The sequence below is a fragment of the Fusarium mangiferae genome (assembly GCF_900044065.1).
Source record: "Fusarium mangiferae strain MRC7560 genome assembly, contig: FMAN_scaffold008, whole genome shotgun sequence".
NCBI classification, from domain to species: Eukaryota; Fungi; Ascomycota; class Sordariomycetes; order Hypocreales; family Nectriaceae; genus Fusarium; species Fusarium mangiferae.
The window spans coordinates 1,883,321-1,908,435 of record NW_024573928.1 but is presented as its reverse complement, the minus strand read 5'-3'; the positions used below and the strand labels follow the sequence as shown (position 1 = coordinate 1,908,435).

General features: G+C 49.2%; 7 protein-coding genes and 1 non-coding gene across 8 annotated transcripts; 5 read left to right on the top strand and 3 right to left on the bottom strand.

The window, feature by feature from the left end:
* Nucleotides 1-343: 343 nt before the first annotated feature.
* FMAN_11583 (uncharacterized protein) lies at nt 344-1,484 on the bottom strand (the record flags this gene model as incomplete). Its single annotated transcript, XM_041834416.1, has 2 exons — nt 344-892; nt 939-1,484. The coding sequence occupies 2 exons, from the start codon at nt 1,482-1,484 to the stop codon at nt 344-346; spliced, it is 1,095 nt and encodes a 364-aa protein (XP_041684682.1).
* Nucleotides 1,485-2,083: 599 nt separating this feature from the next.
* On the top strand, nt 2,084-3,963 carry FMAN_11582 (uncharacterized protein; the record flags this gene model as incomplete). The annotated part of the gene is made up of 5 exons (XM_041834415.1): nt 2,084-2,255; nt 2,299-2,434; nt 2,483-2,699; nt 2,748-3,053; nt 3,100-3,963. The coding sequence occupies 5 exons, from the start codon at nt 2,084-2,086 to the stop codon at nt 3,961-3,963; spliced, it is 1,695 nt and encodes a 564-aa protein (XP_041684681.1).
* A 430-nt stretch (nt 3,964-4,393) lies between these two features.
* FMAN_11581 (uncharacterized protein) lies at nt 4,394-5,347 on the top strand (the record flags this gene model as incomplete). Its single annotated transcript, XM_041834414.1, has 2 exons — nt 4,394-4,438; nt 4,508-5,347. The coding sequence occupies 2 exons, from the start codon at nt 4,394-4,396 to the stop codon at nt 5,345-5,347; spliced, it is 885 nt and encodes a 294-aa protein (XP_041684680.1).
* A 168-nt stretch (nt 5,348-5,515) lies between these two features.
* On the top strand, nt 5,516-5,594 carry tRNA. Its single transcript is given in 2 exon segments — nt 5,516-5,552; nt 5,560-5,594. It is a non-coding gene; the product is annotated as a tRNA-Gly (tRNA).
* A 2,809-nt stretch (nt 5,595-8,403) lies between these two features.
* On the top strand, nt 8,404-13,440 carry FMAN_11580 (uncharacterized protein; the record flags this gene model as incomplete). The annotated part of the gene is made up of 1 exon (XM_041834413.1): nt 8,404-13,440. One exon carries the CDS (start codon nt 8,404-8,406, stop codon nt 13,438-13,440), a length of 5,037 nt encoding a protein of 1,678 aa, XP_041684679.1.
* Nucleotides 13,441-17,705: 4,265 nt separating this feature from the next.
* Nucleotides 17,706-18,605, bottom strand: FMAN_11579 (uncharacterized protein; the record flags this gene model as incomplete). The annotated part of the gene is made up of 1 exon (XM_041834412.1): nt 17,706-18,605. One exon carries the CDS (start codon nt 18,603-18,605, stop codon nt 17,706-17,708), a length of 900 nt encoding a protein of 299 aa, XP_041684678.1.
* A 3,099-nt stretch (nt 18,606-21,704) lies between these two features.
* Nucleotides 21,705-22,635, top strand: FMAN_11578 (uncharacterized protein; the record flags this gene model as incomplete). The annotated part of the gene is made up of 2 exons (XM_041834411.1): nt 21,705-22,167; nt 22,220-22,635. The coding sequence occupies 2 exons, from the start codon at nt 21,705-21,707 to the stop codon at nt 22,633-22,635; spliced, it is 879 nt and encodes a 292-aa protein (XP_041684677.1).
* Nucleotides 22,636-22,830: 195 nt separating this feature from the next.
* On the bottom strand, nt 22,831-24,923 carry FMAN_11577 (uncharacterized protein; the record flags this gene model as incomplete). Its single annotated transcript, XM_041834410.1, has 6 exons — nt 22,831-23,775; nt 23,837-24,025; nt 24,079-24,289; nt 24,339-24,641; nt 24,689-24,774; nt 24,822-24,923. 6 exons carry the CDS (start codon nt 24,921-24,923, stop codon nt 22,831-22,833), a joined length of 1,836 nt encoding a protein of 611 aa, XP_041684676.1.
* Between the last annotated feature and the right edge of the window lie 192 nt (nt 24,924-25,115).

Sequence of the window (25,115 nt, the reverse complement as noted above, 5' to 3'; positions counted from 1 at the left end):
TCCTACTAAGTATTTATGAATTGGAAAAGTCTTCGATATGAATGTAGCTGTGACCAGATATAAAACTTTATTTCTGAAATAGGATAGCGTGGATGTAAAGTTCAGCTGAAAGTAAACTACAAGGGTGGTATGATAGGGGTTGACGTTCACTAGACAACCCTAGCAATGGCAGACTGATCACATTTTTCCATGTGAACACCGCCTGCCTGCCCCCCCGACCTGAAATCTCATCAGTCGAGATAGTATGATTTTAGACACAGACAAAAAATACATAGCGCTAGGGTTTATTATCCAAATCTCAGTTCTTGTGGCCCCACCATTTAGACTTGATGCTATTCCTCCATTATGCAGTGACACCTCGGTCACTAGCCGGATACACCCGACTGTCGTCCCAAAAGTAGTAGCCGTGGCTCAAGGGATTACTCAGTCCTCCTATAGCTCCAAAATGATGTCTCAGTCGGAAACTTATCCCCTCGAAAACATAGCGTTTCAGTGCACCTTCGGGAGATGCGAGAAACCTTGCTTCCAGTTTTGCTAGCTGGAAGTAGCTTGAGAGCACATAGTTCTGCAGCTCTTCCTCCTTCATCTGTTGCAAGTTCTGCAGCACGGCGTAGCCACGCGAGCAAAGAGACACAATGTATCGAACTTCTTGGTCTTCAGTCCTGCGTAAGAACATCGATGTTGGATTCTCCTCAGGGCTTAGCAATGTCGGTGACTTGGAGGGATCTTTCTGGAGCTGGTGTGAGACTCGGTGTACCAGCGTTCTGAACTTATCAAAGACAAACGCTAACATCGAGTTGAAATAGCTACTATCAAGAAATCCTCGAATTCCAGTACCAAAATAGTACCAGGGGCGCACAGAATACTCTGTGAGTGCACTGATATCAATGATCTCATCGCAGTCATCAACATACGAGACAAGCCGCCAAGATTCATACAAAAAAAAAGCCACGCTCAAATGCGTAAGTCTCTTGTTCGGAAAGGACTAATGGTCTGTCAAGATCGGGGTACTTGGAAGCTGGAGGCCTTAGAGGCCCGACCTCTGCTATCCACAATAGCAATCTTTTCCATGCTTCCTTTGAATATTCTGTGATTAAATGATCTGCCTCTTCCCTCTGGCGGTAGAGCTCGCAGATCAAGGGTAGGTGATTCCCCCAGTGCGTGTAGCACGGAAGATCAGAAGGAAGCAGAGCAAAACGCCACAAATCACGGGCCTCTTGTCGAACCACAGGCTTTCCCAGCAACCGATATGGGAGTGTTTTTGTAACCAGGGCCATATGATTTGCGGACCCCATGGGTGAATACGAGGCTTTCAGTCCGTGGATGGTAGGTGCCATTATGGTCGAACGGTGGGCAAGGTAATGCTGGAACATGACGGGCGATGCGTTGATGGCGGATTGGAGGTCTATCGGAGATGAAATCGACTGCATGATCATGATTATTACTTCACTTGGAAGCATCTCCAGCTTTGGTGCAACATGCATGTTGAAGAACTGTTAAAAAGAAATGTTGATAGAAATTCGAGAGAGATCCTTGGTGGGGAAATGCATTGTATTTATACCTGGTGAGGAGGAAGCTTTGCATTGCGAATTTCATGGTTTTGTGCTCCAAACAGTCAAACTTTTCACCGTAATATACAACCACATTAATTGGTAGACACATTCATGTCGACGTGGATTCTGTTCGGAACCTTAACTTTAGGAAACGTGAATCTTTCAACAAGAAAGACTAATTTTGGGCACACTTATGATTTTATTCACTTTCCCACTTTGAGAGACGATCTTTGAATTATCTTTTATTCCGTTATTTCTGTCGCTGGCTCGTTTGGTTAATTTTTCCCTGACTTTTTGATGAGGTGTTGTATAGGTTAGTAGAAATCCTCTTATCGCGATACAGCCATCACTGATGCACAGCAAATCACGAACGACGAGACCCACTATATCACAGCCCCTACAGCAGAGGCGGAGGATGATCACTAAACTAAAGCAGCACGTAACCTTCAACTCCAAAAATAACTTTGCCAAAATTCCACAAACTCCAAAAAATGGCCTCGTCCTCATCCAAACCTCCAGAGAACACGCTCATGCCATTTTCGTGCTATCAGTGCCGGTACCGCAAACTGAAGTGCGATCGTTCGAGCCCAGGATGCAGCCGCTGTTCCGCCACCGGCACAAAATGCCAATATCCCTCTTCGCGAAAGAAGCCTGTGATAACAGCGACACGACCACGGGTCAAAGAACTCGAGTCGCGACTGGGTAAGTAAGTAGCAAAAACTTTGAGCGATGCTGATGGGAATAGTCGATCTCGAGTATCGGCTCAAGGCGACGCAGGAGGAGGGATATCAATCGTTCAGGCCGTTTCAACCGTCGGAGAATCAGGTTACTGAGACGGGGAGATATGAACAGCTTCCTCCACAGGAAATTATTGAGGAGTTGTGAGCGCATATTACCAAGGGAAAAAGTAAGGATCTGACAGTTTGCAGGACGAATGTATTTTTTACAAAGGTCCATTGCGATGCGCAGTACATTCACCCTTCGCGATATCTCGCGTCCCTATACCTTCCACCGCATATGCAACCACCCATGTGTCTTCAGTATATAATCATGGCCCGAGCTGCACTCGTTTCACCGCCTCACAAACATCTCGCTGATCCCTTCTATCGAAGAGCGAGGTACTATCTTGAAGCTGATGAGCAAAAGGTCAGTCAATCATAAATGTGCATAACGGACGCCAACTCACAACATCAGGGCGAGGGAGAATATTTCGTGACTCTGGCTCACACACAATGTTGCGTCCTCATGTCCCATTTCGAGGTGCAAAATATGTGGTTCTCCAGATCATCGATGAGTACATCAAAGTCTGTGCGTCTGTCGCAGATTCTAGGCCTCCATCAGCTCGATGGTAAGAATGACTGGAGACGAAATGCAACGCTACCGGAACCCAAGGACTGGTGTGAACTTGAAGAGAGGCGAAGAACACTATGGGCTGTATTTTGCACTGATAAGCATACGAGCGGTACTACGGGTTGGCCAAGTCTGATGGACGTCAACAAGGTATGATCTATAGGAGCTGAGAAAGTACGTGACTGATGCCTTGCAGATCAGCACGTTATTGCCAGCCTCAGATGAATCATTTCAACTTGGCATGGAGGAGCCTTCAGCGTCACTGCTTCAAGTTCTGGGCGGTGACAACTCTCTCTGCTCATCATTCGGATATCGCATCATGACGACTCATCTCTTCCATGAGTGTCTCGACCATACTTACCAAGATCATCAAGCCTCCGACCTAACAGATATACATAACAGCCAGTTCTGGAAACGACATCGCGATCTCGACACAAGTCTCTCAACGGCGTTTATCACGCTCCCGGAAACGCTTCGTGGGTCACATACCCAAGAAGCCACCAATATAAACCTCCAACTTCACACCGCGTCGATATGCATCCATCGCGTCGGTGCAGTCCAAGCCAAGAAGCACAACATCTCGGCTGATGTACTGTCCAACACACAGGCGCGACTCGTGCCCTCTGCTGACGCGATATTTAACATCATCGCGTCACAGCCTGACGTGACAGCCATGTTCGGCAAACCCCTCGTTACATTTGCAGCATACATGGCGACATATGTGTTTCTAGAAGATTATGTGTCGGCACAGAATCGCACCAGCGAGATGAAGATGACAGCGCTTATGGATCTCATGATCACGATTGGACGTGAGAACCTTGTTACTGCATCGGCAGCCATACAAATGGCGCATGAATTACGGAAGACCGGGATTGATGCATCTGCTGTTGACAAGGTCCAGGATCTTATGGATGAGAGAATCGCAAAAGGGCCGCTTTTAGGACAGCAGAATACGGCTGAGGGCAGCGTCTTGTTCTGTCCATTCGATGGACCTTCTGGACCTGCGCCACCTGGTGTACCAAGTGAGATACTGAGGGGTAACCTCAGCGGGTTTCCTTAGCTTTGGAAATCCCTGTCATTGGCGAAGTGTAATTCGCTGCGGATATAACAAAAGCACATTTGGGCAATCATTCGCATTGCGCGACATAAACGTGAACACGAGGTGACACCTGTCAATCAGCGACCAAACCCATATCGGGTAATCAATACACAAGGAACTCACAGAGTTGACGCAAGTGGCGAACGGCCAAGCAAGGAACTCGATCCGTGATAATGATTGGCCTGTCACGAATAATCATTGACAAAGCCTTTGCCATTTAGAGAAATGGATAACCGATGCTAGCAGTGGAGAATTGCTGCGCATCACGCCGACGGCCGATATTTTATACCTGCTCCGCATTGCATTTGTACATTTCCCTAGATATGCAAGACATTTCTGTTCGTTTTTGACAGTCATTTTTCTCGGTAACCAACAGAACGTTGCATTTAAAATGGCGCCTATCTATAAAGTTGCTGTAATTCAATTTGAGCCAAAGGTTTGTTTCTGGACGTCATTAATGTAACTGCACTGATGTAACTGATGTCATTGACTTACACGTTATCAGGCCATCGTGGTCGAAGAAAACTTTGCAAAAGCGGAAAGTTACCTCCGCTCAGCCGCCTCAAAGGGATGCGATATCGCGATTCTCCCTGAATTCCACTTAACATCATGGGTCCCTGAGCATCCCGAATTCATATCGGCCAGCAAGGCATCAACAGGATATCTCTCAAAATATCAGGCTCTAGCTAAAGAGCTCAACATCAATATCGTTCCCGGCACAATCTGCGAAGTTCATTCGGTTCTTGATTCTAGAGATGAGGAGCTCCGCAACATGGCGTACTTCCTTGCCGCAGGAACGGGCGAGATTTGTGGCTCGTATCAGAAGAAAAACCTCTGGCATCCCGAGCGTCCGCATTTAACTTCTTCGACACATACGCCTCATACTGCATTCGACACGCCGCTCAAACACGCCGATGGAAGACCCGTACGCGCTGGCATGGTGATATGCTGGGATCTAGCATTCCCCGAAGCTTTCAAAGCGCTCGTCAACGACGGCGCTGATATCATACTCATACCATCATACTGGTTTATGGATGACAATGGCGAAGAGGGAGCCGGTCTCAACCCCGATTCTGAACGCATCTTCTTGAATTGTACTCTCACAGCGCGAGCGTTTGAGAATACGGCTGCGATTGTGTTTTGCAATGCTGGAGGACTGAGTTGTGTTAATATGCCGATTTTGGGAGCACTGGGAAGAATCGAGGTCGGCGAGGAGAAGATGGAGATTGTGGACTTGGACTTGGATGTTTTGAGGGTTGCGGAAGAGACTTACAAGATCAGGATGGACATGAAGAGTGAGGGATGGCATTACAAGTATAACATGAACTCGGGTTCAAAGGCATAGAAGGGATATATATCCTTTAATTACGTATATAGAACAAATCTGGACTTTACTCTCGTCGATGGCATATGTACAAGTGTATAATACCGTTCACCAAATGATGAATAGGGCTTGACAGATTCTGGTCATTATAGAACGGTTTGGTATCTCGCTGACTCATCAAATTATCAAGCGTCATTGGTCTAGGGGTTAGGATTCAACTCTTCCATTGAGAAAAGTTGAGGCTCGGATTCGAATTCCGGATGACGCACGATCACTTTGTTTTTGTTTTTTGTTATTGTTTCCTCTATAATACTGACTCTGTTTCTGCCCACCTGGCTTCTTTCAGCCCATTTGGGTGATTGCCAAGAGTGATCTCGGCTTCAATGCCGTGGGCTTGCTCTTCCCTTATCATAGAGATGTCCTGTATGCCTGTTTTGCAAGACACTTGACTCGGAATTGCTGGGGGAATACTGCTAACCCTAGTTTCAACTCAATCGTGAGATCTGCCGAGATGGTATGATCTGACAGTTCAACGTTTTGACTCCCGATCCTGATCGATCATGTCTCAGACCACGCATCGACTTTCGCGTCTGTGCAATGGAGGCGGTGACGAGTTTCACTCAAAAAATATGATCTGATCCCCTGGAGTCGCCCGATCGAGAAAAGGCTGCATGAGGCTGAATGTGTCATGCAAGGGAGGACACAGATTCAGGACTACGCAGCTGAAAGGTGATCCACAAACGAGATATCATTGGTTATGAAGGAGGAGTATGGATCATGTTATTTCCTTCGGGTTACACCAACGAGGGGCTTTTGCTCCGTTTTTCATTTCAATAGTCTCCGTGTTACACACCTTGAGCCTCTTCAAAATGTGACTTGTCCACCACGGAGCTCACTACGTAAAGCCATCCCTTGGGCGCGATAGGCAGCATGGATGAATGGCCTCAAAAATACATAGTATTGATGTCAGAGGTAACCATTTGCAAGGTATTATAGAGGTCCTGAAGTCTTGGTATGAGCTCCGGTCAAAAAGAGGTGCTTGATTGAACAAAGCCTTCTGCAGCACAACCGAACTACCTCGTCGTCCTGTATGGGATGTCATGCAATCCCTGCAACCTTAGCATGCTGACAGTACCGTTGTTGTGAAGATTGTCTCAGTCCCATCGCCAACAGAGACATTCAGAAGTCGTCTCTTGACGACCCTGCATCCGCGCAAGCCCCAGTTAAGTGGTCAATTTATTGTCACACGACAGCATCTATTTACATGGTATAGCCACAGTAACTACGCAAAAGGTCCAGCCCTTTGAATACGAAGAAAGGCATCCAATAAGGGTCAGGCGGCCTAGGGCAGATGCAAGTAGTAATTTAGAAGTGATACAGGGCTGAGATGCCACCGTCACTGCTCTGCGACGTGGGGTCCAAGGAATGTGATGGTAGGTTGTGCCAAAAACATATCACAGAAACCCAATCGTGTACAGCCAGCCGGTCGCTTATAACCTGGCGGAGCTTTCCGTGTGATTGGGGATTTTCAGGTTATAGTTGATGTCTCCATGTTTCACCGATCTGCCGAGATCCGGGCTTTACAACGTGGCGCTGCCGTAATTTAAACTGTAGCGTCCGTCAAGCCTAAAGTCTGAATGTCTCGGTTACCTCAAAGGCCGAATGTAATGGGCAAGAGTACGCTGCCCGCCCTACCGCCGAAGGTTAGCGGCCTGACAAACTATAGTGGTTGCAACCCGTCTTACTACAAATCCAATCACCACCAGATGCTGATTATTTGTTACAAGGTTGGCCTGCTTTGTATCAGGGAGGGATTCCAACATAAACAGTATTTCAGAGGATGTGCGACTGTGTTGCTGTAGCCAGTCTTTGGTGGCTTAATGTCAGTCCCTGGATTAGGCGGACACCTCACAAAGAGTGAATGTTGATTCAAGATCAACACACTCATTCGCTTAAATATACTAAGAGCGGAATACAAGGCCTGTATTGGTTTATCTTAGACGGCACCAGTAAGACCTATCATGTCTGTTTGGACATATCGACACTGTTCAACCCTGCCAGCTGAAATCAGTGCTTAGAATTTCACGGCAGATGCTAAATATACTTTTCAGGATTGCTTCTTGGGCACAGCCTGGGTCCAGTAACTTGCCAAGAAGCTCCCCTTGATGTCATTGCCCATTACCAATAATACCTGGGCGCCTCCCTGAATATCAGGGATTTTAAAGCCGAGACCCCTGTCAAGTGCTCCCAGTCACAGATATTGCACATATACATCCCAATGTGGCGATTGGAGCTGGAGAGAAAACGAAAAGAGACGTTCAAAAGTCTAATACGTAGGTGGCTGCTAGACGGTGATATCCGTTGCATGATATGATGCCAGTTGACTCAGCCCCAAACGTTGACAGCAGAACACTTCAGCCACTACGGAATGCAGCTTTGATTCATGCTGTTGGTTCTATTAGAAAGGGGAGAACTCTTAGTCTTGGCCCCGAGACCGTACTTTCAGTCCAATGACTCCCTGATTTTGTGTCTGTCATCTCTCGTCGTCGAATTCAAGTTTAACGAATCCTTGAATGTTGATTACTGATGATAATAAACTGTGAGGAGAAAGAATCTACCGGAATCCAAGACTCACATCGACTCGGCGTGAGCATCCGCCCCCTTATCTCGATGATTTCGCGCCAGCAAGGCTTTCAATCGATCACAAACAGCCCAGGCCTGGATCCAAACCCATTAGCGGTGTTTTGTTTAGGATCTCATTGTTACAAGGCATGTAGCACTGCGCCTTGGTCGATCTGGAATCGTCTAAGCTGCCACGACTCCAAGAGCCCTCCTTAGACCACATACCAACGAAGGCATCACACAAGCCAGTCTAATCAAACATTGATTCAGGATGTATCGAGGACCGGTATTTCACAATGTTGCTTGTTGCGAGGACTCCGCTGCTTGTTTATTGTAAGGATAGGTATGTTGAGGTGCGTCTGGTCAACAACTACCGAGATATATAGGACGAAGCTTCATCGACTCTGTAGCTCAACATCATCAACCAAAAATCAATAAACCATTCCCTAATAGCCATGACTCACTCTCTGATCTGGCGAGCCCTAGTGGCTATCACCCTGACGGGTTCAGCTTCTGCATATCCCCATCAAACATACCCAAACGTCGTCCCACGTGCCGGATGCCCCATCCCTGACATCTGCACCTGGGGAAGTTGCACCAACACCACTATTGGTCTTGATCCCCGAAACTGCGGCAAGTTCGGTAGCTCTTGTGAGCCCTCGGAGATCTGTGTTGCCGGCCAGTGTCTCCCGCTTGATCTCGGTACATACGATTGTCCTACCGATTGCAAGCCTGGTCAACTGTGCAACAATGGCGAGTGTGTCTCCATCGAGATTGCAGTCGATCCTCTTCACTGTGGAGGAGAATCCTGTAATTCGTCTTCTCTCTGCATCAATCAACAATGTCAAAAGCTCGACATCGGCTCAGATCCTGCATCCTGTGGCCCTTCCAATACCAAGTGCGGTGCGGGAAGCTGGTGTCTCTACGATACTTGCATTCCTTTTATCCTCGGCACCAACGTTCAGGCCTGCGATGAGAGAACTTCGTGTTCTCTCGGTACGTCTTGCGAAGATGGCTACTGCCGACAAATATTCCTTTCGACCGATATAAATAATTGCGGAGAAGATTCCAAGGCCTGCACTGCTGGGCAAGTTTGCGTCTCTGGGCAATGTCAGTCCCTTGATGACGAAGATGCAAACCAGAACTGTGACACACCCTGCGAACCTGGCTCACGGTGTATGAGTGGTGAATGCATATCGATCAGTATCTCGACCGATACTTCTCAGTGCGGCAGTAGCACAGAACCATGTGGCAAGGGACAAGTCTGTGTCTCTGGGCAGTGTATTAGCAACCTGGTTCACCGGGAGAGCATCCCCAAGACAACTTGTAGTCCTTCTACGCGTCTAGGGGGATTCACTTTCGGGCCAGGGGGATCTTCAGACCAGAACAACAATGGAGGCGGTCGAGAAGGTTCTCCCGATGGCGCCACTTCGGGACAGGGCGGGAATCAGCAAGGAGGAGACTCTACGTCAAGCAACAACGGCTCTGGCAGCTCTCCTGGTGACACTTCAGGCGGAGGTGGCCAGACTCAAGGTGGCCAAGGTGGCCAAGGCGGTTACCCGGGCGGCTTCCCGGGCTCACGTCCAGGTTCCAACTCTGGTTCTGGGAACAACCAGGGTGGCCCCGATAACTTTGGCGCTGGTCGTCCTGGTCCTGGAGAGAATGGCAACGGATTCCCATCTTCTGCATGCGAGCCAGAGTGTGCATCAAACTTCATCTGCGTTAGCGGAGAGTGCCTCTCGGTATCGGACCCCTTATCTTGCGGACCCTCCACCAACCCCAACCGCCTCTTCCATCGTCAAAACGCTGTTTGTCCACCAGGCTATGCCTGTATCGACGATCGTTGCGTCCGAGTAGATGGGCCCATCAGCTGCGGCGGCTCTATCTGCCCTGCCAACTATGCCTGTATCCAGGAAGCGTGCGTCCCTCTTGGAGATCCCACCGACTGCGGTGGTGAGACGTGTGCCAGTGATGAGATCTGCTTGGGTGATACCTGTGTATCGAACCCGGCATTGGCTAGCTGTGTTGGTGTTGTCTGCCCTCCCGGACAGGTATGCCAGAATGGAGACTGTATTGCCGCCGGTTCACCTGGTGCAAACGGTAATCCTCAGGGCAATGGTGGTAGACCCGGCGGTGATGGTGGTTCCTCCGGTGGTGGTTCCGGTAACGGTGGTTCCAATGGAGGCAATGGAGGATCTGGCAACGGTGGAAGTGGCAATGGAGGCACAGGTGGTGGATCTAATGGAGGATCGCCAGGCGGTAACGGTGGTTCTCCAGGTGGTGGTTCTGGAAACGGACCAGACAGCGGCAACCCGGAAGGAAACGGTGGCCGCCCTGGTCCGGACCTTGGCGGCGACGGCTCTTCTACTGGCAACGGTGGTGGAGATGGTGGTGCCACTGTAACCTCACCACCACCAGGCACTGCTACGCGCTCGGGAGCTGGGAATCTTCCAGGTTCGACAGCATCCAGTGCTGATGCCAGCGACGATGCGCCTATCGTCAATCCTGGTCCTGGCACGACTGGCACCGATGGACTCTCAGCTTCAACCACTAGCATTCGAGGTGGTCCGGATGGTAACGGTGGCTCAACTGCATCAGGTGGCGGTGGTGGAGATTCTCCTACTGAGACCGACGCTGCTACGTCTGATGCAGGACCCATCGTCGGGCCTGGATCTGATTCAACAGACCTTTCGGGTGCCAGCACGAGACTAACAGGTGGCGCAGAAGGTGGGGGAGGCTCTGAGATTACGCTCAGCGGAACTGCTTTGCCCACTGACACCAGCGGGGAGTCTCCTACCGACGGCGGTAGCTCCGCGGCCGGCGGTGCTGGTACCGATACGACGGACATTGTCAACCCTGGAGCACCTACTACTGACGGAAGTGGTATCTCAGCTTCTGAAACTGGTGCCACTGATTCTTCTGGTGCTACTGACTCCGCTGGTTCTACTGGTACCAATGTGGATGGACAGACAGAGACAGCCTCCACTACTCAAGCCGCAACTGCTGCGCCAACGGAAACTACACCGTGCTCCACAGACGACGATTGTCTTCTCAATGTCGCTCTCTGTGTTTTCAACGGCCTCAACATCTGCACCTGCGTCGACGGAGTCTGCACGCAGCAGCCTGGAGGTCCTGAAGGTTCGGGAGTCACCGGCTCTGACCTTGGAACTTCAACTGCAGGCAACGGAGAGCCAACTGATAGTGCTGGTTCGACAATTACCGATGGTGCTGGAGAGACTGCTACTACAACGGGAGACCCGGCTGCCACATCGGCAGTGTCGTGTTCGGCAGGTGACGATTGTCTGGCTAATGCTGTCTTTTGTTCAGATGGCCTACTCAACCTATGCATTTGCGTTGATGGCATTTGCATTCTCGACCCTGCTTTGGCTTCAACCACTGATGTCAACAACGGACAGACGACGACCGTCCAGGATGCCACAACCACCGACGCAGAAGCAGCCGCAACATCATCAGCCGTTGCTTGTACGACAGACGCTGACTGCTTGGCCGATCTTGGCCTTTGTGTGGATGGTCTACTCAATCTCTGCGTTTGCGTAGATGCTGTCTGCATTCTCGATCCAGCGTTAGCCACTACCACTGCAGATGCTACTGGCACAGCGACCCAGCCAGCTCCAACGGAGACGACTGCGGTTGCTTGCTCCACGGCCGATGACTGCACTGTCAATGTGGACCTCTGTATCATTGGGGGGCTCAACCTTTGTGTCTGCCTCAACGGAGTCTGCGTTGCTGACCCAGACGATCAGGAAACAACCGCTGCGAACCCTACCGCAACGAACACTGGACCAGGAGCTACTTCAACAGCAGTAGCTTGCTCTACAGCTGATGATTGCGCTGTCGATGCGGATCTATGCCTCGATGGATTGATCAACCTTTGCGTCTGTCTCAATGCTGTCTGCGTTAATCCTGGAGGAGGTAATGACCAGACGACTACAGAGACTGGTGCTGGTGGAGGACCTACTACAGCGCCGGTAGCTTGTACTACCGCCGATGACTGTGTCGCTGACGCCGATCTCTGCTTAGACGGCCTGCTGAATCTATGTGTCTGTCTCAACGCCGTCTGCGTTAATCCTGGAGGAGGTAATGACCAGACAACTACAGAAACTGGCGCCGGCGGAGGACCTACTACAGCTCCAGTGGCCTGTAGTACCGCCGACGACTGTGTTGCTGATGCTGATCTCTGCTTGGATGGCCTACTGAACCTATGTGTCTGCTTGAACGCTGTCTGCGTCGTAGCAAACCCTGGGGGTGATCCGACTGAAACAACTGATCTGCCGCCTGAAAACACAAGAACTCCATGTTCCACCAACGGTGACTGCACAGCTAATGCGGCACTCTGTCTGGACGGGTTGCTCAACATTTGCGTTTGCCTCGAAGGTCTATGTATCGTCAACCCCGTCGTCAATCCGACTGAAACGACTGCTCCAGTACCGACAGAGACCGCTACAACTTCGTGCAACACAGCCGATGACTGTACCGCCAATGCTGGCCTCTGCTTAGACGGGCTTCTCAATATTTGCCTCTGTGTCAATGCAGTTTGTGTACCGTCGCCAGGCGGTGGTGGTAACAATGGCGACCCTTGCACTGTCGACTCTGATTGTACTGCTGCCGGAGCTATATGCCTCGACAGTGGTGTCTGTGGACCTGATCCAGGAAACACGCCAACTTCGTGTACTACAGCCGACGACTGCACTGCCAACGCCGCTCTCTGTTTAGATGGTCTGTTGAACCTCTGCGTTTGTCTAAATGCTGTCTGTGTACAAGCTGGAAACGGTGGCGGCGATGGTGATACCTGTACAGATAACGGTGACTGTACTACCGCCGGGTCTATTTGTCTTGACAGCGGCGTCTGCGGACCTGATCCAGGCAACAATCCAACTTCATGTACTACGGCAGATGATTGTACGGCAAACGCTGGCCTTTGCCTCGATGGGCTTCTCAACATCTGCGTTTGTCTCAACGCTGTCTGTGTACAGGCCGGAGGGGGCGGCGGAGGAGGTAATACTGGCGATGCATGCACCGGCAACGCTGACTGCACCACCGCAGGAGATGTATGCACCAACGGCGTATGTACAGCAGCAGGAGGCGGAGGCACAGACGCTTGTGTTGACGCCAACGATTGCCTCCTCTCAGTCAATCCTCTTTGCGCTCTTGGTCTTTGTGTCTGCGTCGATGCAGTCTGTACTACTTCTCCCGATGTTGACGAATGTACCTCCAACGCAGGTTGCAGCGCTGGAGCTACATGTCAAAATGGTGTTTGTGTTGACAACACCGATTGCACTGGTGCTGCAGATTGTCTCGCTAACCTTGATATTTGCGTTCTTCCGGGGGTTTGTGCTTGTGTCAACGGTGTCTGTGGACTTGTTGGTAATGGACCTACGCCGGAGTGCACTGCTGCTGCGGATTGTCGAACTCTGCCCAGGTGTCGTCTTGGATTGTGTCTTTGTGTGGCTGGACAGTGCGTTCTCGGGTAATGAGTTGGTGATTGGAGTTGGTGCAGCGACGGATGCATTCATGTACAATTCTTTGGTGGTTTGGTCTGCATGTTTTTAATAATCCTAATTCTAATTTCGATTCTTTCCCATGACTGATGCTTCTTGAATCCCGCGTTTTTGAGCATTTGCTGTGTTTTGTCTGTCCATCGCAGCGTGATCACAACTCTTTATTTTGACTTCTTTGAATCTTTCTATGCAATAAGCGTATTTTAATAATTTATCCAGAACCCCAATGTGTTTGTAATGACCTGTAGCTATTGTTAAATATCATCGCAGGTCCGTTCCAGGGTAGCATTGTTTTGTTCCTGGGCACGATTATTTATGCATCGATGTGAGTCTGCATAAATAGCACTAGAGTTTCATAATATCAGCTTCTGCCTCATCGTGAATAATGATGTGGCCCTGAGCTTGTACCATTTGAGTACCGTTGGCAAGGACCACTGGAAATAGAAAAAACTTTCCTCGTATCTAGTATTACAAATATAATAAAGTAATTTTGTTGATGCGACAAGATACAGTCAATAATGTTCAGATCCTGTCTTCTTGTTCAAGTACCCCTGAACAGTATGAGAGACATGTTTCTACAAATGCATCAAGTCTTTCCCCCCTTCATCAAGAAACCCTGGCGTACGATCTCTGCCAGCCCTTTCGCCTATCTATGAGATCTTTGAAGTTATATTAACCAACACGGGCTAATGGGTGGTGTAAAGTATCAGATTGTTCGATGTGACAGCACCCGCGAGGAGAAATGATCCACCTCAAAGACATGGAGACGGGAATCACGGTATTCATTGTAATCTGCCTTAATGTTGGTGTTATGGATTATAGTGCACAGGGTGTGAAAGGAGTGAATGATCGGGATGGATCCGGCACCCTTGACTTGCCAACCATCTAGACTACTGTAGAACAACTAGTTAGGTGGATAAGGAGTGAAGACACTGGGCCAATACTATCGAGAGGAAATCTTTCCCATGGTGTGGCATTTGCCTGAATTCAATGACCGGGAGCCATACAGCATTGTCTCGCGCAACTTTCTGGTTCACAGCCTGTTGAAGCTGGCGGAGTCTCGGAGCTGTCGCCGTGCGAATCAAGAAGGGTATCTCTATGCTGGAAAGAATTAAGCGGCATAATAGTTCATAGAACTTGTATTCTTCCGGGGGAGGCCTTGGAAGTGCTCTCCTTTACGAACTCGGGAATAGGGCGAGACCGCTTTGTCCGTCGACAAGATACTGCGTTCGCCAACTTGATGGCTTGGAAAACAGGGCGAGAATGAGGCCAATGCAAGGAGGTTGCTTTTTTATCCTGGCTCTTCTCACCTTCCATTTCTGGACGTGCTCTCCTGGCCAAGTATTTCAATCGATTATCTCCCGTTGGTCCAGCGGTAGCTCCCCCGCTGGCATCCCCCCGAGTGGTACACCGTGCTACGATGCAATCTACCCCAGAATTCTTCTGGGGGCTACGAGCGACTGAATCATGTACTTCTTACTGACCACACTCTGCTGGTCACGAAAATCTGGTTGTCCTAGATTGACCACGGCCCAACGGGCTGGAGACTTCCAGATCACCGACTCAAGGAATCTGTGATGAACTTAAAAGCATTCACCATTACCTTCATTGGTAGCGATTCCTCTACAAATCTTGAAAGGAGTTAGCAGCTAGTTGTCCATCTACTGCGTTGTAGCATACTCCAAATGGTAGATATGCGGTTTCGTTGGGCGTTTAGGCAGCGGGCGCAGCAAGGTCTGCCCAAGAAACATATTTGCCTGCATGACTCACTCGTATTGGCGTTTTACATGACTCTATGATTCTTTGACATGGTCGTATTGGTTCGCGGTGAGATGGTCGGCATCGGCATGCATTATCGGAGTGGACTGGTGACTGTGTATCGATCTTGGTGGTTGTTCATTTCGTCTTGGTAGATACCGGTGGTTCATTACTTGCTCTTTCTGAAAGCCTTCCAACTCCAATCGCAGTTTATCCAGAGGCATTCGGTTTTGTTATATCTCTCAGCCGAGAAGCGTGATCGTTCGAAATGTCCTTGAGTGAATTGATGTGGAGTGGCATGTTTTACGCATACAGACTTATGCAAACGAAAGAGGGAATGAATGAATCAATTGAACAGGAACAAGTCAGACTTTTAAATAAAGATTTCAATCTTTCTTACACAGAAGTTACCTCACATTTATCGTATTTTGCGCGTTTCTTTGCGTCTAGCATTCAAAGAAGGGGGCCAACGATCACGCTGCGGATCCATAAGACGCAAAGACGCGCTCAAAACCAATCATAAGTCTGTGATTAACAAAGCTTGTCGCAAGGATATCGTCATGCGCCATTCTCTTGCTATTTGTGATATGTGATTCCCAGGATTCGCCTGAGAGCTACGGATATAATCGTAAATCTCGGGAGTATTTCTACCAGCTTGGCTAGTAAGCGGACGAGGCCATGTTACACGGGACTGAGGTTGAACTTGACTCTTAAAGTGCCATGTGTCTCTGCCTGATTGCATGTTTGCCACATCGCTTTGTTTATGGGCTGGCTGGCCTGGATCAAGGCTCTCTGGAAAGGAGCAAGGGCACTACGGAATCTCTGGTAGTTTTCCTCAAGAGAACAGATTCACACGGCCGTTTACAGATCTTAGAAGGCCGATAGCTTGATAGCTAGATACAGTGGGTGGTAGCCTCACCAATGTTCCTTGGGTAGAAGTTCCAGTCCAGCACGTAGGTCCAAGGCATATTAGCAAGCAGCTAAGCACCAACGAGTGGCACTGTGCTCATAATACTTTTTCAGCAGTGTTTACTTCCTCAGTACTAATTTTACTTGCAATTGGGTGCCATAAGAATGATACCTTATCCAGATGTAATGCAGTACAATCACGCTTGTCACTGAACGTGTTACTCATGTTGACCTCGGTGACGCTGTGCTTGTCTTGTGAGACACCACCATCTGTAGATCTTACGTGCTAAGGCCTGGGAAGTATGATTGGCTACGGAGTCATCGTCCGTGTCATAGTGATTGGCTACATCGACCATCGGACCTCCGTAGAGACATGATTGGTCAAAATCTAGGCAATCGATCACATCGCTTTCTGGAGCAGATACGGGCCACGGTAGGCTAGGTCGCTGCGGTCAACCGTGCGCTTGCGCTGTGCACATTTTCGCTTCATCTCGATTCGATCCTGGTAGCATTGGCCAGAACCAAGATTATACGTACGTGTTTCGATGCGCATCTAGGTACAATAAAAATGTTTTTTTTATTGTATCAAGTGATGCTGTCATATTCATTGTTTCTGTGCATTGGGCTCGAGCTGGCGATGGGGCGTCGGAGAACTCTCCATTGGCGGTCCATACCGGATATTGAATAGAACAAACCGATTTTTCGGGGCTGAACGCTGCCTAACTATTTAAAGTTGACAAAAGCATGTAAGATTGTTGGTGGCGGAACGAGAACATGCATATATGTGATTGTGCTACCATTCCGCTCTTAGCTGGTGTGTCTTTGGCTCATCAACAGCCTAACAAGCTGCAGTGGTCCTCGAGAAACAAATTCCTGTGACCCCCTGGTCCTGAACATCCACCAAGCGCCATGATATTTCCGGGGACCGTTGTAACATTGTGGCTTTTTAGCCCAGCCAATCTTTGCGTCGGGGTGGCCTCCGGGCCACAAAATGGATTGATAATGACAGGACCTCTGTCCACTAAGATCCCTTGGGGGATCCGTGTGGCGAGAAATGAGTTCAACGTTCGGGAAACAAGAGACGACTGCGATACGTGCGATCGCTGGGTGTCTGTGAGTCGTTCTCGTACTATGTATGGCCTTGTCCAGTTTTGTATTGACATTTCACGGTCGGATATGGTCATGCAGGCTAGATTTCACGACTTAATTTGATCCAAGGTAAGAAGCAATACAAGCGATAGAGTATAAATTTGCTTGTGGCTTTTGCCATTTAGCACTGCCAGTATTCCGTTGGTCTCTCACTGCGATACCTCCCAACGCCATTTGAACTCGTCAATCCCATAAAATCGCAGAAAAATAAGTCGTGGTGAAAAGAAGAAAGAAAGAAAAGACCAAGAAGTGCAGCATATCATCCCATCGTATTCGATATCTGCTCTTGGTCCTGTCAAATCGCACTGACTCCTCCGCTGCATTTTCATAAACAACCCTTTAAATCGCCGGCCGGCCCTTTATCGTATCGACTCGTCATGATCATCGTCCTCGTGTCTTTTAATCGTACATAGATACCCCGCTCAATTGTGTTGGTTGTATGGGCAAAGCGGCGGGGTGGCGTGGCTCTGTTTCCCCTCGCCCAAGTCTTGGATATATCGATGCGCTTCACTCGCAATAAAGTTTTGAATCAAGTGGCATTCGCAGTCGGTGTGTTGCAATAGCCTCATCTTGAGGTCGTAGACCTGCATCGTGAGTTCAGACACGCAGCTTGACAAGTCGCGGTTTACTCGCTCCATATCTTGTTCGTCGGCTCGAAGTTTCTTGGCGTCTTCGCGCTTCTTGACGCGGAATTTGTTGGAGGCGATGCGGTTTCTCTCCTGGACCTTTTTGCTGTGCTCATCGAGTTCTTCTGATTCGGGAGACGGCGATCTCGTCTTTGTAGCTTGGGCCTTTGCTGCTGTTTTTCCTTTGCCGCGCCTTTTCGGCTTTTCTGGGGCTGTTTCTGTCTTGATAGTCTTCCGAGTTGACGCGCGTCTTGGAGCTTTCGACGTTGTAGATCGGCTCGCGTTACGTTTTCGTTTGTCGGGCTGGGGTGGTGAAGAGGGTCGACGGCTTTCGGAGCAACCGGTCATATTCTCTACGCTGGTTGACTCTGTGGAAGGAGATGGGACGGGATAGCTGCGCATTGAAGTTGAAGGGGATGCCCAATGCGCCGAAGAGTCCTGATCGTAGGCGCACTGGACGTATTGTTGCTGGTGTTCTTGCGCGTAGGCATTTGGGGCGGCCAAGTTTGATGCTTCAGCGAAGGCGGCATTCTCAGGAGACCACCATTGCTCCCAAGGACCCTGGGGAAGCGCGCCGTGTAGATTCATGCCCGATTGGTCTTGGGCTATGAATTGCATTTTTGGGTCGTAGGGCTGGCTGCCATCATTACTGGGAGGATGGAGCTGTTGTTGGAAGGGATGGTAAACTGTACCCATCTTTGCTGTTTGGATGGTGCTGCTGTTAGATAGCTTGGTCGAGTCAGACCTTGAAGATTTGATCAAGTCAGGAACCGTAGTGGAGATAAATCATGCTCCTGGGAGTGAAGCTTGGACCCTGCAAATGGAGGCGAGATGTAAAAGCTTTAAATAAGAGACGCACAAAAGAATGGTGGAGGACCAGGTTCGGGGGACAATGCGGGAGCCAAGAGGGGGGCGATGGACAAACGGCGAGTGCCTAGCAGGCCTACATACAGTACCAATGTACTGTAGCCCTAAACCTGGCGTTTACCAAAGCCAGGACAGGGCAGGACAAGACAAGACAAGACATGAGAGGGGAACTGGACACCAAGCCCCAAGCCAACAAGTACGGAATGAGTTTAGCCCTGGGGATATGTAGATGCACGCAACTGGGGTCTGGAGTCAGGGATGTGAGGGGTCGATAAGTAAGAGTGGACTTTAAGCCAAAAGTGTCACTTTTTAGTGAAGAATCCGGCTTAGGCTATGCTTTAAAGCAATCCAGAGCATTACCGGCGGAGATAGCAGGGTATGTTATTGACAATTGGCTTGGGTACTTTTGGCCAAACATACTTACAAATGTGATACACCTAACCACGTTGAATGAAGCTCATATTAAAGGTCTCACGGCAGTTAAAGAATGGCATGGGGATCACCGAAGAAAAAGCTGCATCGGGCCTTGATGGAGGCGCTGTAGATACCAGTGCGTATCTCCACGAAAGCAAAACAGCCAAGGCCAACCAAACAACCCGTGAGACATTGGGGCAAACAAAGATCTCCCCAACGTCATGGGACGAGACGATTGCAGCAATACCCGGACCATATCTCTCTGAAGTTTCTCACAAACTACTAGACCCAGACGAGGCTAGCAGAGTGTGAGGAAGACTGTGGAATTTCAAGTCCCGGGGGTCATGATTGGATGAGACTTCTCGGTTTTGGGTCCGAATGTCATCATTGGTGGATAAGGCCCAGACAATCACAAGTATTTGGGCTTGACAGGGGCGTCACGCCAAAACAGTCCACGCATTGAGACAACAATTCATCCACGCTTTGTTGGTTATCGCGAGATGATAATAATAAGAGCGAAGAGAAGAACAAGAAGAGGAAAGAAAAGCAAAGAAAGATCAGCGCCATGTTGAGCTTTGCACTCTTTTCAGGGCTACTACGGCCCTGTCATTGCATGATAGATAGCCGCATGCCAACACTCGCTATCAAACACCAAACGGGCAGACGACATGCAGGTCTACAGTGTAAAAATGCACCGAAGGGACTTAAATGATGCATGAGTGCCTCCCGTAGCTTGCAAAATACGGATAACACTCCCCTCTGCAGATCCGTACATACATGGGTTGAAGAGTCTGACGTGGATGCAACAGCCCTCACCGGCCAAGCCCTCATTGGTCAACGTCCATCAACATCCAATCAGCGCTCACGGACGTGCGAGCCGTCTACTACGTACTATACGTACCTAACATGGCTTGAAAGGGACGAGATCAGGTCTTTTCTTCTTTTTTTAGTGGGGGCACTACATCTGCGAGATGTTGGCCTTTTGACATCACATTCTTTGCATTGTGTCGTATCTGTTATTCATTCCGAATTGACTTTTTCTCTTCTTTACCGAATGCTACTATTCATCTCATGAGTCCCCTTAGATATCGACAGATCGCGCAGATGCCATGACGATGAGTTTGCGTCGACTTTTGCAAGCCACGTTGGAAGATAGCAACGTGATGCTTTTGTTCAAGCTTGTTGCACTCCACGATGAATGGCTTCTTCGTCAGTGGCAGGAGTCTCATCACACCATTCAAGCATCTGCAGAGCAAACAGTAAATAAACTATGCACAGCCTGAGTGCGTGAGAACTTCAAGATTCCTCGACATACTGTAGAGAAAAATGTTCAAAGATCTGCAGGATGGATCCTTAGTCCTTGGAATGGGTGGGCCATCACCTTGTTTTGTTTGTCTTGGATGGCGGCAGCACATACCAGGGCTGCAGTGTACCTCCGCGGATAGTCACAAACATCCTCCAATGTGGGTGCACTGCATAAGATCCCTTGGTTTGATGGAGAGAACAACTTCTCTTTATCGAAGGTAACAAGTGATTTAAAAATGGGTTGGACGAGATCATATTATTTAGCCAGGGGACTTGGGAGGATCTTGCACTGTACTGCAATAGAGAATTGCCGACGGACTACCCCCGGTGGTTCTCAATGGTTGATAATGTTTCTGGAAAATGTCACCAAACCCGAGTTATTTATGAGCAGGGAGAAGAGATATCTCGCAAGCATGGCACGGACGCGTGTATCGAAGGGTTTGAAGAGTCAATATCGCCGTAAATCACGACTGCAATCGTCCAAAGGAAGGCCAAATTATCTTATTGGCCGTGATTCATTATACACGTACCTCGCCCTCCATCAGCCGCAATATTGAAAAGGTTTCTGGGCAGTACTGAACTGTTAACTCGGGATAAAGTACTGGTACTCGGTACCCATGCAGGCTTTACCATCAGTATCTTACTGCCCCCCATCCATCAGAAGCCGAGATTGACCGAGATCTTGGAGCAGTATAAAAAGATCGAGTCAGTTACCTGATGACGAAATCAGATGCCATAACGATTCTCAAGTATTGTACTGGCAGTTGAGATCGAGTCCATCATTTCCGTCTTGTGTTGATAAGGTTCAAAGAACATCATTCTGCCCAACTCCCGTTAGGCTCCGGGGAGCATTGCAATTGTCAGGTCCGTGCCGAGGCTTATCCTCCGATGCCAATAAATGCTCCCTTTGCTAGCCTGCCCATAGCCCTGGCTTTTTATTACAGTGGGAGGAAATAAAATGCCAGTCCCGTTTTCCGTAGCCAGTTTCTCCGGTGGTTCTTATTGGTTCTGGTATTTGTAAATCTGAGTGATGATTGTTGCGCGGTGATTCTTTTCGTCTTCCTCCAGAAGACAGTTGCACGCCAGCAGAATCCCTTTATATCGCGGTCACGATGATTCACTGCTGCAGCACAAGATGGAAGAGTCTCTTCTTTTGAGCACTTCTTTCAACATGTTCTCTTTTACTCTTCCACAACGCTCCCCGGCATAATGTACGAACCAGCTTCTTCAGCCCCTTTCGCCCGTGCCGCTCTCAACCCTCCCGTACGCTTCATACCACCATGCACAGCTCCAGCGGTTATCAAGCAAGAACCAGATGTTTCGGAATCAATACTGATAGGCAGCAACAGTCCTTCGCCCGAACCTCGATCCAGCGTCGAATCCCGCGATCGCCTCTTCTCATCCCTCGAACTCGGCGATCATATCCTTCGAAGTCCACGATCCATCACGACTCCTGACGATCTCGAAGACTCTGAACTGAAACGATGTTTCGATATACTCCACGCCTGCAGCCTTGCTACCGAGTTCAATGCGACGCTTTCGAAGACGAAGGACACAATGGAGGACTTCCTAACGGCCATCTTCAAGAACTGGACGGGAGACGCGGGTGAACCGGACAAGCCGGCCATGGACTTTGTGGTTCGCGAGTATATAAGCGCTGGGAACATTTGCAGTAAGAGACATGTCAATTGCGACGTCACTTGACCTGACATTAACCCTTCTAGGCCAACCCGCCAATCATCGAACCAGCTCCTCATGCGCCGAATCATCATCCTGCCGCACCCCAGTCTTTGGAATCGCCACATATCGAAGTCGACCAGCTCAACTCAGCATCAGTTTCTCCACCACAGAACCTGAGCAAGGTTCGAGCCAGGATGCGCAAGACTTCTTCTGCCCGATGGAACGCACTGATGTGAGATGGGAGGAGAACGATTGGATGACCGATCTACGACGGAGCATGAAGAGAACCTGTATCAACAAGGTGCATAGGTACAATAAACATCTTGCGATCTGGTACGTGAGATGTTTGGTGGGAGGCTGGGCGAAAGGAAGTATTTGGATGGGGAAGGACGTTGAGGTCTTTTCGTTTGTGGCGAAGGAGGCTGTTGATGCGGCGTTTGCTATGATGGGGGATACTTGATGGATCTTTGGGAGATGATGCACACTAAATTGAAAGACAATGGGCTTGGGCGCCGAGACAAAGGCATCGAAGACGATATGTTGCGCAAATACGGGAACAAAAGGTTACACGGCTAGGAGTTTTGCTGTTTGGGAGCTCACGGAGGACGATACCAAGATCAACAAGAAATGACTTTTCTTTTGACATTTTTCTACTTCAATCTACTTCTTGTAGGTGCTTCTTTATCGACCTCAAGCCATGTGGATGGTCATGTCCTTCATGGTCCTCATGGTCATCATCCTCTAGCCAATCTGGGAATCCGTCATCGAACAGATCCTCCAGCGCGTCACGCTTTTCCTCATCACTCTTCTTCTCATCTCTCATGACCGCTTCCCACTTCTTCAACTCGGCATCAGTGAGTAAACACTCATCCAGCATCTTCTCAACGGCCTTGTGATCCAGGTTTTCTCCGATAAACACCAGTTCTTGACGTCTATCTCCCCACTCTCCACCTTTCTTGATATCATGCTGCACAAGCCCATCAACCTCGGGATCACCGGTAGTGTACTCTTCTGCAGGAAGAGTGCAGAACCATGGACGTCCGCCGGTTAGAGTGAGCATAGCTCCAGCCTGGGACCAGTCTCCTGCGCGGTGGGGACGTGTTGCGAGGAAGAATTCACCCTTTGAGCGGAAGAGTCGTGCAAAGATGGGATGTTTGCGCTTGGTCTCGAGGATTACTTCGTTAGAAGGTGTGAAGAGATCATCTACGTCTTGCATTTCTGAGTCATCGAACTTTTGCTTCTTGGACGCAGGCTCGGGTGAAGGGGCAGATTCTAGGGTAGAATGGGAGCTTCGAGGTGATGATGCGGCTGAGCGCTTTCCCTGGGATGAAGAAGATTCGGAAGTATCCCGGTCGGCAACGGCAGCCTCGGCTGAGTCCTCAGCATCTGCGTAGCCCACCATCTCAAGGTCTTCATCGTCTTCTTCTTCCTCTTCCTCCTCGTCATCGTCTTCGGGCTGCTCAAGCTGCAAGATGAACTTGTCATAGAGCAGTGCCCAGAGCCGACGAGGGTGGAATGGTCGATGACAACTGTAAATGCAGCTTCGAACAGAGTACTCTTCAGTCTCGGGCTTTGGTGTAAGCACATTGCGACCGTTGACCTGGGGCAACATCAGTAAGCGAAACCCACTTCGAATTGGTACGGGGACGGATATATCATACCTCGCGGACTGTCATGGCATGAAGGTCTTGAAGCCATCCATAACCAGACTGAGCAACCTGAAGATTGAACATGCCAGTGTTGACAATTTGCTTGACATCGACCTTTCCATAGCTCGACTCAAGGATCTTGGCGCGGTGGTTGAGCTTCTTGATCAAGTCTAGCAAGCGAGGTTTTGTCGACGCATCAACCTGATTGTATCTTAGCTCATCGATACCTGGAGAGGGGACGTTCTTTAACTCACCATGTCGAGCTTGTTCAGGATGATGACATCTGCGAACTCAATTTGATCAACCATAAGATCAGAGACAGTCCTCTCATCCTCAGGCGTGACATCGTCACGTCTTGAAGAAAGAAGATCACTCGTATCAAAGTCATGCAACATCGTAAAAGCATCAATGACAGTGACAGTAGTGTCGAGTCTGGCAAACTTCTCAAGACCACCAGCGTCCTTGCTGTACAAAGGTTAGATTCTCACCCCTCGCTTCCGGTAACGATACTTACAGTTGCTGAAGAACCTTGATCATATCAGCGTCCAGGCCAGGTGCACCCTCAATGGATCCCATAGCGTCCATCTGCTCAGCAAGTCTCGAGTCGAATGTCTCAGCGACCTGTTCGGGTTCACTGATACCGCTACTCTCGATGATGATGTAGTCAAACTCTTGAAGTTGAGCTAGACGAACAAGCTCTTCTAGGAGATCGCCACGAAGGGTGCAGCAGATACAGCCATTCTGAAGAGCGATAACTTTCTCTTGGGTCTTTGAAAGATGGTGTGTTTTCTTGATGAGGGAGGCATCGACATTGATACTAGAGGGGTCAGACGTTGGTAGTGCTGAAAGGAAGTGATCACATACGCTCCAATGTCATTGACTACAACCGCAATGCGGAGGCCATGCTCACTTCGGAGGATATGCTGAAGAAGGGTCGTTTTACCAGAGCCCTACACAGTCAACAGCAATTCCATGGTCGTGGACCAAGGAAACTTACCAAGAACCCAGAAAGAAGTGTCACGGGTAGAGCTTTTGGAGGAATGCTAGGCTTCTTAGCACCCTTGCTCTTGCTTCCTTTCTTGACCTTATTCTTAGCCATTTTGAACTGAAACAGACAGTGAGAAAAGAAAAAAAGAAAAAGAGAGAGAAAACCCCGACGAGATGTGAGAAGTGAAAGATGAATGGGGTTCAGCAAAGTTTCTTTCTTGGAAGGGTGGTATTTCTACTTGTTGTGACTTACACAGTATTCTTGCTTACCTACAAGTGTAGTGCTCATCAAGGTATGAACCCT